General features: G+C 45.2%; 1 protein-coding gene across 3 annotated transcripts in view; it reads right to left on the bottom strand.

Moving 5' to 3' along the window:
* Nsun2 (tRNA (cytosine(34)-C(5))-methyltransferase Nsun2) overlaps positions 1-17,194 on the bottom strand; it is a 162,008-nt gene that overhangs the window by 83,406 nt on the left and 61,408 nt on the right. For all 3 annotated transcript variants that reach the window (XM_055061851.2, XM_055061849.2, XM_055061850.2), the window contains exons 10-11: positions 9,823-9,953; positions 7,476-7,677 (exon numbers count right to left, since the gene is read on the bottom strand). In XM_055061851.2, coding sequence (XP_054917826.1) covers positions 7,476-7,677; positions 9,823-9,953 — 333 coding nt within the window. The remainder of the gene's footprint in view (positions 1-7,475; positions 7,678-9,822; positions 9,954-17,194) is intronic.

Raw genomic sequence — 17,194 nt, 5'->3', positions numbered from 1 at the left:
TGCTGCGACATGGCGCCCCAGAAGTCCTAATCACCGACAGGGGAACGGCCTTTACAGCGGAGCTCACCCAAGCCATTCTGCAATACAGTCAGACAAGGCACAGGAGGACAACGGCCTACCACACACAGACGAATGGTCTTATGGAGCGTCTGAATAAGACCCTCGCCGACATGCTAGCAATGTACGTCGACGTCGAACACAAAACCTGGGATGCCGTCCTGCCGTACGTAACATTCGCTTACAACACGGCGGTGCAAGAAACAACACAGATCACGCCGTTTAACCTGGTTTACAGCAGGAACCCGACGACGACGCTCGACGCCATGCTGCCGCACGTCACTGATGAGGAGAATCTTGACGTCGCTACCTATCTCCAGCGCGCCGAAGAAGCTCGACAGCTCGCCCGCCTACGGATCAAGAACCAGCAGCGTACCGACAGCCGACACTACAACCTTCGACGACGCTTCGTCGAGTACCAGCCCGGCGACCGTGTTTGGGTATGGACCCCGATATGCCGACGAGGACTGAGTGAGAAACTATTGCAACGCTATTTCGGGCCCTACAAGGTCATCCGACGTATTGGCGTGCTGGACTATGAGGTCGTGCCAGACGGCATTTCGCATTCACAGTGGCGCCGCGCATGATCTGAAGTGGTCCACGTGGTGCGTCTTAAACCCTTTTACGGACGCTGCCGAACTTCCTTATTTTGTTGTTTTCTTTGCTACGAGTGCTTTTCTTTATTACTTTCATTTGTTTGCAGCATTGGGTCGATGCTATTTAAGAGGGGGGTATTGACACATGTACTTGTCTTTATCGGGCGACCACATTACGCCGCCTAACAAATGTTATCGCAGAGCGCAGGACGCGCCTGCGTGTATCGGAAGTTCCTGGAATGTTATCGATGCTTCTATCCGCAGTCTCTTGTCGCTGAACCTTGTTTTATTTGATTTCATCGCATGACGCGAATGGTGTAGAACTTTGTGAAAGACACGTGGGTCCCAGCGATTAGTCTGGAACATTCGACGACTGCTGTATAAAAGCCGACGCGCTTGACCCACTGATTAGATTTTGACGATCGCCGACTGTGTTCACCTTTGTCGCAGTTCTTTGAGTGTAGCCTGTTTTTGTGGGCACAGGTTCGCCCAATAAAAGTTAGTTTCTGTCACAGTATTGCTACTGTGTTCTTTATACGTCACTACCACGTGACAATATGGTGGTCTAAAATGACCCTGCAGTGTAACTGGAGATGTCCTTGGGCACTCTCTTCTTTTTCCGCCTTTCCACCTTCTCTTGCGGTCGCTTCTTGGCCTTTTTCAAGCACAGAGAATCTTTCTCGGCTGCCCGTTGAATGGCCAGGTGGCCAGGTGTTAGCTCCACTGATGAACATAGCTCTTGGGCGGCCCTGTGGCAGCCAGCATTATACCTTAAAACTGCCTCATGCAGTGCTGTCTCCACAGCAATCAGCGACGCATGCTGCTCTTTGGGCATCAGGGACCACAGCACGGAGTGTGCTGTGGCCCCTGATATGTGTTCTTTGTGTTAAGTTGCAAATTTGAGCCGTATGTTTGTACACTGACAAGTTATTTTGCACTTTTTATTACCCCCCTTACTCAATGCCCTGTCAAGGGGCCTGTAAGGTATGTTCAATAAATAAATAAATGATTCTGATGCATTCTGCGTCTTTGCTCCCAGGCAGCGTTGCAGAAGAGAAGCCTGTGAGAGGCGCTCATAAATAGGTAGCAGTGCTTCTGCAACATAGCCTGGAAGATTGTACCGATGCTTCGGAGGTAGCACACCATCACTCTTGCTGGCGTTATGATGACACCACGAGTCTGCACGCTCAGGGCACAAGTCGTGGTGAGGATCCTCATCCGTCGATGTCACGTAGTGGTACGAGGCCATCACTGCACGCTGCATTGCAGCCACATCGTTGTAATTGTTCCATAGGGCCCAGCCATAATAGTCGGTCAGCTTGTCAATGAGGACCTTTGTCAGCCTGCCCTTCCCGCCTAAAGCCTTGTCACTTTTCTGCACAAGGTTGTGCAGTGCTGTCCCCATCCTCTTCTGGACGTGGTTCAGGCATTCCTCTTTCGATATGGGGACCAGTCCATAAACTTTTTCTTGCAGAAGAGCAGAGAAGGTGGCACTATCTCCGTCAGACACGAGCGTTGTGTAACGGAGGTTGTGCTTTGGCACCGAACGTGAGAAAAGGATAACAGCTGTCTCAACCTCCATCCTCCCAGACTTAAGAGTCAGTGTTTTTCCAGCACAAATGACCCTCCTGCCAGCTTGCGTAGCCTGGGTATACAGGCTTTGGTCCTACTTGGCAACCAAGGCACTGGTTCGATAAAACAATGGCGTCCAAGGTGAGGCCGTATGATATTCAATTATTGCACCAACTTCAATATGGCACGTGTGGCCATGCTTGTGCCATGTTCCATCAAAGTTTACTGTGATATATATCCCTGCTGAAATATGGATCCATTTCCTTGTAGGTGGTTTTCACAGCAGAAGCAGATTCTGCACAGAACTTGTCTACACACTGTGTCTGCAGTTCCCTTAATTTCTTCAAGTGCTACTGAAAAGTCTTATGATGCAGGCCATGATGGGACACATTCATCACTGCCCAAAAGTCATTTAGGGCTGTTTGTCCCTTCCCTATCTGTTTTGTTGCCACAATGGCTCTTATATTCACGTCAAAGGCCATTGAGTCATCCTGACGAGCAGAACTCCACGAGCTTGCAACTACTCCACAATGTAAACATAGCAGCTCAAGCTTTGTTGCAAGTCTTTATTTCACTCATGAAGTGAGGGAGTGCAGAAAAAAAAGCTGACAAGTCAGCTTGACTAGTTCCCAGCTCCCCGGAGTACAATATAGAAGAAACAAACACTTTTCGCATGGCAACATAAAAACCACAAACAAACAGTAATAGTAATGCAGCAATAACTTGTCAATAACAGTGAGAATAAGTAACTATAGAAATAAAAGTTTGTTAACTGCGTGATAGACCAATGTTAAAGGAAACGTACAAACATGAAAAAAAAAAAAAACTGCAAGTAAAAAGCGCTACATAATGAAGAAAAAGACGAAAAATAAAACGGCACAATTTGTGTAGTATGAAACAGTACATTGGTACATTGCAATGCGTATAGCATACATGCACAGAAATGAAAAAAACACATTAAATTCTGTCATGGGAAAGGAGCTTTGCCACAGAAGAACAATTTCAGTTTCTGGTTCGATGCTGTTTCGGGAGTGAAACCGTTGTTATGGCAGAAATTTAGCAAATGCGGTTGTGTTCTGTTTATCATTTGTGGTCCGTATCCGGTTCTGCACATTTTGATTAGCCATGGCTGTGTGTTTCGATTCTCATAAGGTGTGGTCCTTTTAGAAAGCGATGCCAACCGTAGTAGGGAATAGCTGTTATTTTTTACTTCAAGCTTATAACGTGAACACAGGCAATGTGGATACAGCTCGTCTATTTTCATTATACAGTACTTCAAGAACAGAGGGTGGGAAGGGTGACTCATGGGGACGTTTTCAATATTTCGTAACATTTTTTTTCTGTAATATCATGATTCTTTGCAAATTACCTTTTGTTGTGTTCCCCCAAACTAATGGGCAATATTTTATATGTGAGTAGAATAGCGCATTGTACAATAGAAGCATAACCTTTGACGGTAGAATGTATCTGTTGGCGTATGTGAATCCAACGATGCGAGACAGTTTTGACACAACGTGGTCGATATGAATGTCCCAGGTCATATTTTCACTGAAATACACTCCAAGTATTTTAAATGCGCTTACTAGTTCTACCTTTGAGTTTTGCAGCTTAATGCCTGAGGTAATGTTAATTTTCTTGTTTTTCACACGGTATATGACAGCCTTCGTTTTACTAACGTTTATTTTCAATTTGTTAAGTTGCGCCCATATGTCTAATTCCACAAGCGTTCTGTTCGCCCTCAGAATCAGCTCATCCGTACTTTCTGCAGAGGATAACAGTGTCGCATCATCAGCATAAATGACGAATTTCAACATAGGATCGACGTTAACCATGTCATTCAAATATAAGGTAAACAAAAATGGGCCTAGAATACTCCCTTGAGGTACGCCGGCAGAAATTGGTAATATATTAGAAGTCCAAGTTGGGTGCCTCCTTGCACCTTCATCACAGTCGCGAAGCACCGCTGGCACGGGGTCCCGGAGAGCAGGTGGCTTAGGGCATCCATTTGCACAAGGAGGAATTTTTCGCCTTCACTTGTAGTGGTGGCAGCTTCAGGATCGCGCTCCATTGCTTCAAATTTTCGCTCTGTCGCTAACATAGCGCCAAGTCCTCGTTGCACAGCAGCACGTTTTTTATCCGCTGCCTCTTTCTCCTCACACGTCAAGAAACATGTTTTCAAGTGAACAGTGGACGACGCGATCGCACTGTCCGAGCCAGATGAAAGATAGGATGTGGAAGCCAATGTCGATGAGCACGAGACACCAGGCTCACTCGTCACGACAAATTCTTGCGCCGGTGGAGCAGGAGTCACATTGCTAGAAGCGTCGACGCAACCACGCTCTTGCGTAGATGAAGCAGAAGCTGCCCCACAGGAACCATCGGTGCGATCATCGTTGGCACGCGGGCGAGTGGCGAGCTTCGCCATGCGGGCGAGCTTCATAGAACACTTCCTTGCACCGAACGCGTGTAGCGTCTCGAGTTTCTTTGGGCACATCGTGGCTGACCGCACAACAATCGGCAGGCTAAACACAACAACGGTCTCGTAAAGACGGTAGAAATTTGGAGAATATGCGAACGGCTGCAAAGATAGACGATAGCAAGCGGAACACACAAAGGGCGCCAGAAATGGAGGAGCTGGACGCATTATGCAGGAGACCACTATGTCATCGCACACAGCAGCCAATGGGAGTCGTGGGCTCTCCCACATCCTTGAGGAGCACGCACTTCGCCCAATCTCAGCTTCGTGTCTCAGCCACGGGAAACTTGAAAGCTCTCGTGAGCCCTCTAATCATGAGCGATTTACGCCTCTCCCGCCGCCACCGCAGGTGGCGGGGGAAAAAAAGCACAAGAATGCGCGAACAAAACAACACCAAAATGGCGGCGCTTGGGGGAGCGGTGGAAAAATGGCGTTCGTGCCAAGTAGGGGTATTTTGAGTGCTCGCTCCCCGCTCGAGGGCTGCCGCGGCTCGTTATAAGCTTTATTTGAAATAGTTTCGCAATGAATTAGACGTCGATATTTACAGAAATGGTAGTTTATAAGACATACTGCTCAAATACGTGGTTTTCCAAAAATCGACTTTTTCGCGATTTTTCAGTATTTAAAGGCCGCGACCCCCTTAAGGGACAGTTTGGAGGGTAGCGCAAGAAATGGCCATGTAACAACATTCATCATTATTCACATGCCGCACAAAATTATGGGGTTATAACATAGCTCAGCAGAAATAAGTTCACGAAAAGTAGTACAAGTAATCACAAAAGGCAAATGGCTGATTGCAAGCATTGCGATTGATTGCAAAGATTACAAATACCTTATTAGTGCTTAGAGAATCTTAACAAATAAAAATTGTTTAAATTAAACCCTGTTTAAATGGTATGCACAATATTGCCAGCCAAAAACAAGTTCACAGATTCAATTCCCGACCACAGCGGCCTAAATTTGTTTAGGGCCCAATGTAAGAATACCTGTGTGCTAAACTCTTGTGTTCTCAGGGAAGCCCAAATGGCCCAATTTCCCACAGAGGTCACCACTAGTTTTCTCCAAAACCTATGTATAGTAGCTTTGGTATCTCATAATAATTGTCAGTGCTGGACCATCGAAAAGCTGCACTATCGGCTACAAGGATAACATAGTGGAGGGCTTCATATTACCGAATCTGCAAGAATATAGCATAAATTTAAAAGAAGCAAAATTATGACGGCTCTGAAATGTTGAAAAAAATAATGCAGTCAACTTGTAACAAATGCCGCTTAAAAATATACTGCATATAACAACAGGCCCAAGCAAAGGGACTGAGAAGGGGGGGGGAGGAGCCATACATCCATATTCTAGAACATTCTTCCATTCGGCATTTCATATTGTTTCATGAAAGTGGGTGGCAGCATCAGCCTTTGGCTGAAGTAGTAAGTCATTGCATTTCAATGACGCTTCACTGCGATCTCAGAGCAGAAATTTTGTAACCAGGTGATTTTGGAGTCTACTGGAATGCACTGGAGTGAAAGCGTGCTTCTTTAGCAACTCGTCGCCATAGGAATTGCTGAGGACCGTTACTGAAGAACAGTGTCTTCAGTCAAGGAGCAGCATTGTGCATCACTAGGTGGGGACAACAAGGAAGAGCTCGTTGAGGCTCGTTGGTAAATGCGAGGGGCAGCTTTTCTTTGTTTCCTCGACTCACTCTTAATGATTCATCACACAACTGTCACCCATCTTAACTCTTTTTGTACCACGCCCATTGGGCATCATTAGCCTGCTAACAATGGTTTGAAACGCCGCTTTCTAGGCCTTCCGCACCGCTCATGGACACACTGCGTTATCGGACATTGAAGAAGAAGTATATTTTTGTTTTCTAAGCAGTTTGATTTTTCCCCGCCAGGCAGTAATTTATGAACGTGTTTTGAAGTTTCGCGATCGTCAAAGCTGAAAGCAAAACTGGCTGCCCGCTATCGATGGTTGAAACGCCGGTTTCGAGACATTCCTCGCCGCTCATGCACACACTGCACCAGCGGACGTGAAGGATGAGAACTATATTTTTGTTTTCTAAACAGTTCGATTTTTTCTCAACACGCGGTATTTTTTTTAACGCATTCCGAAGTTTGGTGATCGTCCAAGTAGAAAGCAAAAATGGACGCTTCTGGGAATGGAGTGCACGCTTCAAAAGATCACAGATCTCGTAATTCCGCTATGTCTGCGGCTGATTTTATCGATGGATCAAGCAGTAGTGAGTCTGAGGATGCTGGCTTTCCGTTGGACTTTGAGAGCGACGACGCAAACTAGCCGGAACATCAGCGGTTGTAGCCCGGCACACCCAACTCTAGTGCTTGCAGTGAAATTTTTGTAGTGGAATACCTGTTCAATGAAAAATTTTGATTTTTTTGGGAGATAGTGCCTATTAGACGGCAGTACATTTTGTATATCTCATAATTTTTATTACATATTTTTCTTAATATATACAAGCATGCCATTACGAACTTTTTCAATTTTATCCCACAATCTAGATTTTGGCAATTTATACCTATTTATGACATAGACCTTTTATGCGAGAAAAGTGAGTTAATTCCGCTTTTTGTTTATGTATTACATAAAATATTTAGTGCAGTAATTCCTTCAGGAAAACAAACCTGGCGTAACCCACAAAAACACCTATTTTCCCCATGGTAGGGAAAGAGTTAACAACCCATGGCATGCACAAACGAAACCAAGATAAGGTAATCAAGGACAGATTTCTGGCTGAGAAATGGGAATACTATACATACCAGTGCTCCAATTTCAACTGTGCAGCCACCTCAGATGATGGAGGGAACATGTGTGCCCTGATTTGTGTGTGGTATCTCTCTGGAACTTCACCAAATGAAGAGTAAACTGCCATATCTTTACTGGAAACTTTCCATGTACAGAGGCCTGGGCTGCTCACTAAGCCTGGCAAACTGCTCCTGGCATCAACCAGCTCTACCGTTCCTACAAATAGAAACAAACAAAGAACATATTGTGGCTACCATGTAATAGGGTGCTTTTCCTGTCCTCCCAAATGCCACTTAATATGGAGAAATACACATGCTACAAACACTTTTTGGTCCCTTTCAAATGTGTACCCTATTCTACAGGGAAAGGGGGCAAAGAAGGAAAGATGCACATTAGAAACTAGTAAACATTACAGCTGCTATCGTTCACTCGTATTATCTTTAACTAATCATTTGAGAAGACACTGTGATTCTTCTAAAGAGCTACTACACATGCATCTACTCTGGTCATTTCAGAGCACTCCAATCATGTTTAGGTGGTTCTTTCTGAATGCTCAACCCCAGCTGGGAATGCTACGGCATGGTCTCAGCCTGAATCCCACAGCAGATGAGAATGATCAGCCCCACGGGCACCTCCTTATGGAGCTCAGCATGGCAGCAACAGTCTACGGTGGTGGAAAGTAGGCGCTTGAATTTACGTGGAACACACCCTGCCAAAGTTCTGTTTATTTTCTGTGTTTACTGTCCTTATAAAGATACTGTGGATTTGCCAGGGTATCACCGTGCTTCATCTTCATGTGCATAAATGGTGATAACAGCAGTGATCACAAGAACACAGCACGGCCTCGGCACAGTGCCGCGTGCTGTAGGTAGATGGCTGATAATGATACCGCTGGTGACAGTTTCTTTAATTGCTGCTACAATTCACGTGTTTGCTTATCTCAAATAGTGTACAATGTATGCAGTAGAACGTCGTTAATACGATCTCATTTCGTATGATTTCCCAGAGCCAACGTCCGCAATCGAGAACACAAAAGATGATCCAATACAGTTATGTTTCTTTTTTAACCGTTAATACCTTCCCGGAAAACATGATCTTTTGGTACCAATGTTTAGTACGTCGACAAACTGCGATCGCATGATATGTTTTTCAGCTGCTACATCTCATGTGAACAAGAAAAGGCATGAGGCACGCATGGTTGAAAGTAGTAGGTGCCCACCACGGCAGCTTTGCTGCTGTACTCATCCGCTCGTGTCATGTGAAAATGCCAGCATGCACCGTTTCCTCTTCCAGTACTATCAAATCTCCTCGCAGGTCGTTGCAGGTCACATTCACAGTGCTCACCGCCAACCCTATTGCGATAATACTAATCGGGTTCACAGCATGAGTGGCATAGTGTGGTTGGAAGCGTGCTGCCCTGCACACTTTTGATAGGCGATAACCCAAACACGCCACTGTTCCCTGCTGAAGCAGTGCAAAGTGAGTGCCATGTTTTGCTCTGGTGGCATCGTATTACGCCGTCGCCTACCAGTTCGATTTCATCCCAGTTTCCAATCTCCTTCTTAAAACAGTGCATGACAGGAAAATGACAAAGCAGACAAAGTGCACCTAGGGCCACTCAAGCCCTACCAGCTCAGCCCACATTGGTGTCTCGTGCTGCAACAATTCTCGCTGAGTGAGCATGTCACAACTTCCCACCAAAATTCCCCGATCGAAGAAGCTGCTGACCTAGGTTGAATTTGAGGAGCGCAAGAGTAAACTTGCCGAGGTTGCAAAAACAATGCGCATCTCGGCCTGGTTTTAATGCAATGATTCGTACAACATTTTGCATTATGTAGAGGTCAACTACAGTTGAGTCTACAAAATTTTTTAGTAACTTCGGGTTGTACATTTTCCTTTTCAGTACGTTTGTTCTCGATTTTCTTTTTTCGAAAACACATGAACGAGGTGCTACTATATTTGAGCCATGCAGTAATGATGACAATAGACGAAATTCAACTGCCACTTACGTAGTATTTACACTGGATGGTCAAGGTCATGTTGTGGGAGTTGAAAGCAATATGTTATTGCCAAGAAATAGTACTGCCAACAGCACCTTTGACATTACTGTACAGACCCTTCTTACAAAGGAATTAAAAAAATAAGGCACGGAGTAAATAAAAGACCATAAACAACTGCATTTTGTGGAAGTGAAGAGGGTCATTTTCACCATGTGACTGCTCTGATTCTGAATGTTGTGTGTTCAGCTTGCACAAGCACGAATGCAGAGCTGAAAGAAGACCTGCTGGCTCCAGATTGGAGCATTTCCATTACCAAATGAATATGCACTTGCTCTCAGGTTTATCGTGCTATCAAACATACCTTCACACTGAAGCAAAAGGCTCGAGATGACTGCTTCATTCTCCAAGGGGTTCATAGAACACGTTGAGTATACCATTATGCCTCCTTCAACCAAAAGCTCAAGGCCACGGCGTGCAATGCGCACCTGCAGGCTGCAAAAAAGGTAGCAGAAGAAAATAAAATCACATGTAAGAACACCTTTTAAGGAAAAGTCGCCAGTCATTCTCAATTTTTCAAAGAAGATTAATTAGGAAATTATTGTTGCATCAAATCTTTTATGTAGGGGTGTGCAAAAATATAAAAAATTGTAAAATATAGATCAAATACTTAGCTTTGAATATAGAATCAAATACCGAATAATGATATGCACATGCGTTTATTAGCAAGTCGGGTTAAATTGTTATTTTTTAACACTGCAATTACATTGTCAATGTTAAAAAACTGGACTAGTAAGCCATTATACTAAAGCCTTGTGTATTTGGCTCATGTTAACTTGCAAAATTTAGTAATTCCCACTAACTGTCCTCGCCAGCCTGTGCTTACTATTACCGCATCAAATGCCAGTAAAATCGGAGGCATTTGACCCTGTACCACTCGTCACTCATAGCACTTGCTGTCAAGCAATAAGCTCAGAATTGAGGGTGGCGCTGCAAAAAGAAAAAAAAGTGCACCCTCGCTGTCTGCAAACCCGTGCACCTTGCTACTGAGAGGCTGGCTTTCCCGCAAAGTTTGACGTTTAGTGACTAAGTGTGCTTTACAGGCAAAATTTTGCTAGCAGCATGAAATCATTGCAAAATTCAGCACAAAATTGCCTAAATATTCTTAGATTACATTGAAATATATGCTAAGAACCGTGTTTGCTCCCGCACAGCCAGCAATATATTTGATTTGATTCGAATGTTTGTATCCAACCGAATATTCTAACATTTCCAAATATCTATTTTTCGAATCGAATACAAATGTTAAAAATATAATCGATAATGTTCGAACTTTTAGAATATTCACACACACCTACTTTTAGGACATTACTTGCCAAATAATGTTCAGTATACTAGTACAGTGGAACCATGATTATATGACTTTCTTGGGATCGTGCGCAAATGTCATATAATCTCTGACTAATGTATATTTATTTAATCATTTTATTTAGGAATACCTTAGAGGCATTTAGGAAGGCATTGGGTAAGGGGGTTCAGGTAGTGTATATTATGACTATAATACACGGCTTTACGTGAGATAGTTGCCAGGAGCTTCAATTTAAACTATAGGCTAATATACTCTGCATGACCAAAACCGCCAACAAAGTATATGAGAAAAGAATAGTGCAGTATAGGTGGCAATCATGCTTTATTGGAGGGATTAGTATACTGTGTACTACTACAATCTGCACCTGCCAGCATGCTGAAACGTTTTTTTCTCCCCTATACACTTTTTAAATTAAAGTCGGCCAGCCCTCTTTGGCGCACCACAATGTCTGCAAAGAGGGAAGCTACAATGTCGCCTGCACAGGAGACGATCTTCCAGATGTTGATGTTGCGTAGCACATCCGCGAACCTAGGCACAGGCATGGCAGCATCTGCGGCGGTGCCCTTGTCCAAGGTGGCAGCCAGCAGTGTTGACATGAGGCAATGCCTCTTCGCATGTCACATCTCGTATGAAGACCCGCACAAAACCAGGAACCCAATGACAGGAGCATGAGAAGTTTTGTGTGAATACGTGTAGACACAAAGCTCACACATAAACACGCGTATCTGATATGATCGGCGTGCCTTCTGGTAGCTAAGCGGTTCAATCTTCGCACATGCCTTTGTGCTTTTGATATGCACTAGGGCAGTATTCTCGGGTGATCACTTCAGGAGGGAATTTCACTTTTGCAACACTCTGCACAGGATGCGTTGAAGCATACAGTTAAACCTCAATATATTGAACTTCAATACAGTAAAACCTCGTTAAACCGTACCCACTTAAAGAGTAGTTTCGTTTTAAAAGTAGTAAAGACAAATCCCCGACTCAGCAGAAATTGAACATAATGTGTTTTGTATCCGCATAAACCGTACCAGCTTGTTGTGTACGCATCAGTTAAAACGTAGCGTTGCAACTTTTCGTCGTGCAAACACGGCAATGTGCCGTCTCCATCGGGCGGCCCGGCAGAACAACAAGCCTCAGAGATCGGAACAACGGCCTCCAAGCGCCCTAAGCATTTGCGCGTGAAGCCACATCAACATCAACATCATTTCGACGCTGTGTCAGAGAGCGTTATGGCGTCCTGCAAGCGAAGACTCGCGTCGTTCCGAAGCTCGGATAAAAAAAGACGCCGGGTGCTCAGCATAGAAGAAAAATCAGACATCGTCTGTGCTATCGAACGTGACACGAAGAAGTCAGCGCTGGCACGCAACAAGGATCTGCTGTTGACTACAGTGTGTGGCATTTGGAATGCGAAGAAGTTGCTCGGCAGCGCTGCTGCCACCGCGAAGACATGTCGGCTACGAGGTTCGACTTTTCGCCATCGTTGCCTGTGTTGTTGCCGAAGTGTCGACTAGCGACAGTGATGAGGACGACACGGAAAGCGACAGCACGGGCGATTCAGGCCCGACAGTAGCATAAGCTGTGCGTTACGTCAGCCTCATGAATGCAATCATCGCGACGAGAACAGGGGCGCGATAACGTAACTCTATTCCAAGTGAAAAGTATTCCAAACTCCGGCACCCGGCAATGAAAAAGGCGCCCCCCGGGACTTCTGCAGCACTACTGCACACGTGGATGGAGAATACGTAACGCCAACGAGGTATCTGCCATGCGAGTGTTTGCCGAGAAGAGGGGGCTGGCTGAAAAGCTGGCACGCAGTTTGAGTAAGTTTGAGGCCACTGTCGTCGTCGGGCTAGGCCGCCGCGGCATCAAACGAAAATAACACTTTTGTCAGCGAAGTGAATAAATACTGCATGTTTTCTTCCCCTTTCATCGCACTCTCTTGAGTTCCGTTTTCGACAGGTAAGTGGGCGATCTCATGCTATTCGGTTAAACAGTACTACCGTTTAGTACGTACTTTTTCCGAGCTCCGGCCAACTACGGTTTAACGAGGTTTCACTGTACAACGAAATTCTCGAAATAACAAAGTATTTAACATGTACATAACTTCTTGTCCATAGAACACCATGCACCTCAATATAACAAAATGCATTTACACACAGTTTCAATACACTAACAAAATTTCACTGCCACCACAAAGGAATACAGAGACAATAAATGGAAATTTCTGGGGAACAAATGGTCAAATGGTTGAATTGCAAGCTGCTGCTCTCAAATCACATGCTGTGTGACAGAGAGCAACCGCAGAAGTATAGCAGCATCATGTTCTGTATATTCTGTATAAAGTCCAAGTACATACAGCGCGCCCTGCACACTGTATGCTTTGGGTGCGAATGAAAGCTCAAAATGGAGAGCCGAGAAGGATGGCGCCTTGATGAGCACTGTCTTCCCATGCGAGCAAGGGGCAATGGGGAGAGGAGTGAGCTTGCTGTAATGAGATCGAGCGTACTCAAGGGGAGGAGGAATGGAGGAAGTGGGAAGCAAGTTGGCGCACGTCTTCTTTTCTAGCGTGCCCGTCGCTGCACATGGCTGTCGGCGCAACTGAGCACATATGCAGCCTGCGCACCGTGTTAGTGGTAATTTGCCGCATGTGCAAAGAGCGGGTGTGCCGAGATGCCATGGCATCATTTGCGCTGTCTTTTCAAGGCTTTAGTACTGGAGCTTACGTAATCTCGAGTTCTGGAGGTGCGTTGAAGCAAGAGGCAGATGAAGCATTCGCTCCCCGCTGCTGGCACTTTTCATGATAGTGTCGTTCCATAGCAGGCAACACTATCAGCCGCAGGAGCAGAGTGGACACGAAAGCGTGGCAGGCTTCGCTTCGTATCGCCGATGTGAAGATATTGTTGACACGGCATGAAATTGTGTCTCTCGTCACCGACTCCCGAATTCAACCAAATGAATTTTTTCTCTCATTGAAGTCTGGTTTTTCCAACTGCTCAATATTTTTGAAAATCTTGTGGCCCCTTCCGTGTAGCACAAATCCAATGGCATCTGCACTTATTCGAATAAAAGGTTGAATTTCAATATAACAGATCAAATTGCTATGTCCATGCTGAGTCACACCAAAGCGGTACTATCTCTGAAAGAAAAAGCAGGAGTGGGAGCAGGCAGTCAACACAAAAACACCGAGAGAAAGCACAATAAAACAGCAATGAAAAGACGAAGGCAGGCGGCACTTAAGCGGCGCAAAGAGAGGGAAGTGCAACAAATTATAAGAGGGCAGCAAATGCGAGGCCAGGAAAAAATGGAGGCTAGGAGGGAGTTAAGAAACCTGTCGTGAGCTTTCTGCATCAGAAGGGGTGCTCTGCCCCTCCTGACAGAGGGGATGGCACTGCAAGGGAGCTGCCAAATGCTGACAGCGCTTCAGCCGTTCTGTTCACATTTTCGTGTGGGTGATCGATCGTATGAGACGAGACATTGTGGCGGTACACTCTGTGTGCAGCTAGGGTTGAAGGCAAGCTCCATATCTAGCCACACACAGTCATTCCTTAGTCCTCCCCAACTTGTTGGGCATGAAATCGCAGCTACGTTGGGTTTGGATGAATAAGCCAACCAACGGCGTCATTCTAAGAATATTTATTGTCACGAGCAATAAGCAACACTTGGAGATGGAAAGTCCATGCTGTAAATAGGTACAGTCGAACCCGACTATATCGAACCCGTTTACATAGAATTATTCTATATATCGAACAATTTCTGGTCACGGTATAGTTACAATATGTATATATAGCAAAAATTACGCTTACATCGAACAAATATTTCAGTGACTCCCGATATATCGAACGTCAAGCAGCGGAAAAGTGCCCCCAGAAGTTCGCTTTCATTCGCGGTAGCGGGGAAACCCGGCGGCGCAGCTCCATCCAACCGCTCTCCCTACCGCGACCGCGCTGCCTCGGGCTGTTCGGGCGAGCCGTCGACACTCCCCCTGTCGCGCATAGTGGAGTCTATTAGGCCACATCCTCCCTCTTTCTCTATCATCTTTCACTTGCCACCCCCTCTCCCCTGACGACGCTTCGCCGTGCTCCCTCACGGGTTGCAGAATCAAGCGTCCTTCCTTTCTTTAGATCACTATCTAGCGACACTCCCCAGCAAAAAATGATCCTGGCCCGCCTACAGCGCTTGCTCAGACAGCCAATCAGAGGCTCTTGTGCTCTCTTCGTGCAAGATGGCGAAAGTGCGAGTTGTCTGGCTGCTTCTCTGGTTTATCGTGTTTGCGCCTTGTGGGCCTTCTCCTACAGTGTTGCCAGGCCCCGCACACTCTCAAGTTCAACAAATGGCCACAGAGGGCGAAAAAATCGACCGCGCGGCGCTGCTAAAGAAACAGGCATAGTACACCAATTAAAAAGGTTCGCCCTTGAGCACATTATCTCCCGCTAGAGGCGCCGTAGTAAGCGCAATTTTAACCTACAAACTTTCTTCAACAGTAAACGAAGCGTTTTTATTGCATGATAAAGACTACAAAATTATAATTCCTAATTTTACATTGTACTTTTCATTACAAATTTTGTTGTTTTTTATCATTTTAAACGCAAAATAGTGTTCAGCATCATCGACCTCCCACGTGACCTCTGGCCTGGATTTAAAATTTTTACCGGTATGTTCGCGTGTGCGGCAGGTACGGATTCTTTGGTTCGTACATTGGTTGGTTATTTTGTGCTAACACCAGTTTATTGCGCTTCGATATCTCGCGTTATTTAACTTGGGGTGTAAGCCTGAAAGCTAGGTTTCAGTCGTGAGCGATGTGGAACACGTCTGCATTGAAATGGGAGCCGGGTCCTGCTGCAACTGGGGACAGCAATACCGGTGAGTCGTTTAACATCACTGCTTCAATCGCTATGTAATTTATTCGTCTCGTTAACTTACAGGCGGAGGTAAGTTAACGAACTAGATGCTGCATTACATAAGGGCAGTCAGGACCCTGCGTTGCTGTTTCCGAAATAAACTTTCAGTTGCGAGGCCATCATTATACACACATTCACGAAAGAGAAACGATATCGGAACGCGCGTCACATTTTTCATCTCGTTGTAGCCATAGCCATAAGTGACTGAGTTGCCTTATCAATATATATATTTTTTTTCGCGTACGCCGGCAACTTCTTTCGTTCACAGAACCGAATAACCATTTGATAAACTGAAGCTAAAGTACTGAATTTAATGTATTAAACAGTTGCACACATGACAACCCATATTTCGTACCTGTTGGTTCCAAATGCTCTTGTTGTTCAGTTTGGCTTACCTCAGGATATCTATTTTTGCAGTAGTGAAGCGGTGCATCACGTTCATGCACAAAAAGAATGCATAATTTCTAATAGCTTCATGTCTTTCATCTATTTGCTTGTGAAATCAGCAGTGTGATCTGTTCTAGTGTATAAACGAGCGCACAAATGTTCTTATTTGTGATCTTCATAATACTTAAGCTGTTGACATGCATTGTAGTTACGCAGACATCAATTTTACGGAGAGTATCCATATTTATTTACCATGCTGCTTAAGCACCCGAGAACAAACAGTGTACATTTGCATGTGTTCTGTAGTCACAAACCATTGCAATGTATATGTTGCACCTTTTCACGTTTTATATTGCAAAACTGTGCTTATTCAATTTCTGATGCAGTCAAAATTTCTGTTCCAGACATGCAGTAATGAGGATGGCACCAGTATAAAGCAACACACTCCATGCACTAAACAGAAGCTGCTGCCTGCTACAACAAGGTCATTGTGTGGACTTTGGCTGCTACTACAAGGTAAACAACACCTGGTTCAGAAATAAATACAGTGGAATCTCGTTGATACGATTCTCACGGGCACCGAAAATAAAAACGTATTATCCAAAAATCGTATTATCCAAAACGGACTCCAAAAGATCGCGAATAATACATACTTGGCACAGAACTTGCTTTTATTAAAGCACTTTAAAATAATCCGTCACTTTGCGCTGCACTTTTTGCTTTTCGAGGTCCTGCAGCAAGCTTTTCTGGAACTCGTAAAAACGAGTAGCAGTTTCCTCGCTGAGCTCCGCAGACGCGACAAAGCCACGAAGCCCGCCCAAAGCTTCGAGAGCACCGTCAGTATTTAATGGCCGACGATCGCTGCTGCAATCTCCGGCGTCTTGGTTGTCATCGTCGTCGCTCTCCTCTTCAGCGGTAACATCTGCAATGATGTCTTGGACGGTGCGCAATTCACATGTCGCCAGTTGGTCGTCCGCCGATACAAACTCTTCCGGAGACGCGTCGACATTGAGGTCACCCCAGTCCGGGATGTCAATCTCTGCGCCGTCATCTCCATTTTCCTCAGTATCGCCAGGTGC

Source organism: Dermacentor andersoni, chromosome 1 (genome assembly GCF_023375885.2).
Source record: "Dermacentor andersoni chromosome 1, qqDerAnde1_hic_scaffold, whole genome shotgun sequence".
In the NCBI taxonomy this organism is placed as follows: domain Eukaryota; kingdom Metazoa; phylum Arthropoda; class Arachnida; order Ixodida; family Ixodidae; genus Dermacentor; species Dermacentor andersoni.
This window is presented reverse-complemented; position numbering and strand designations above follow the sequence as displayed.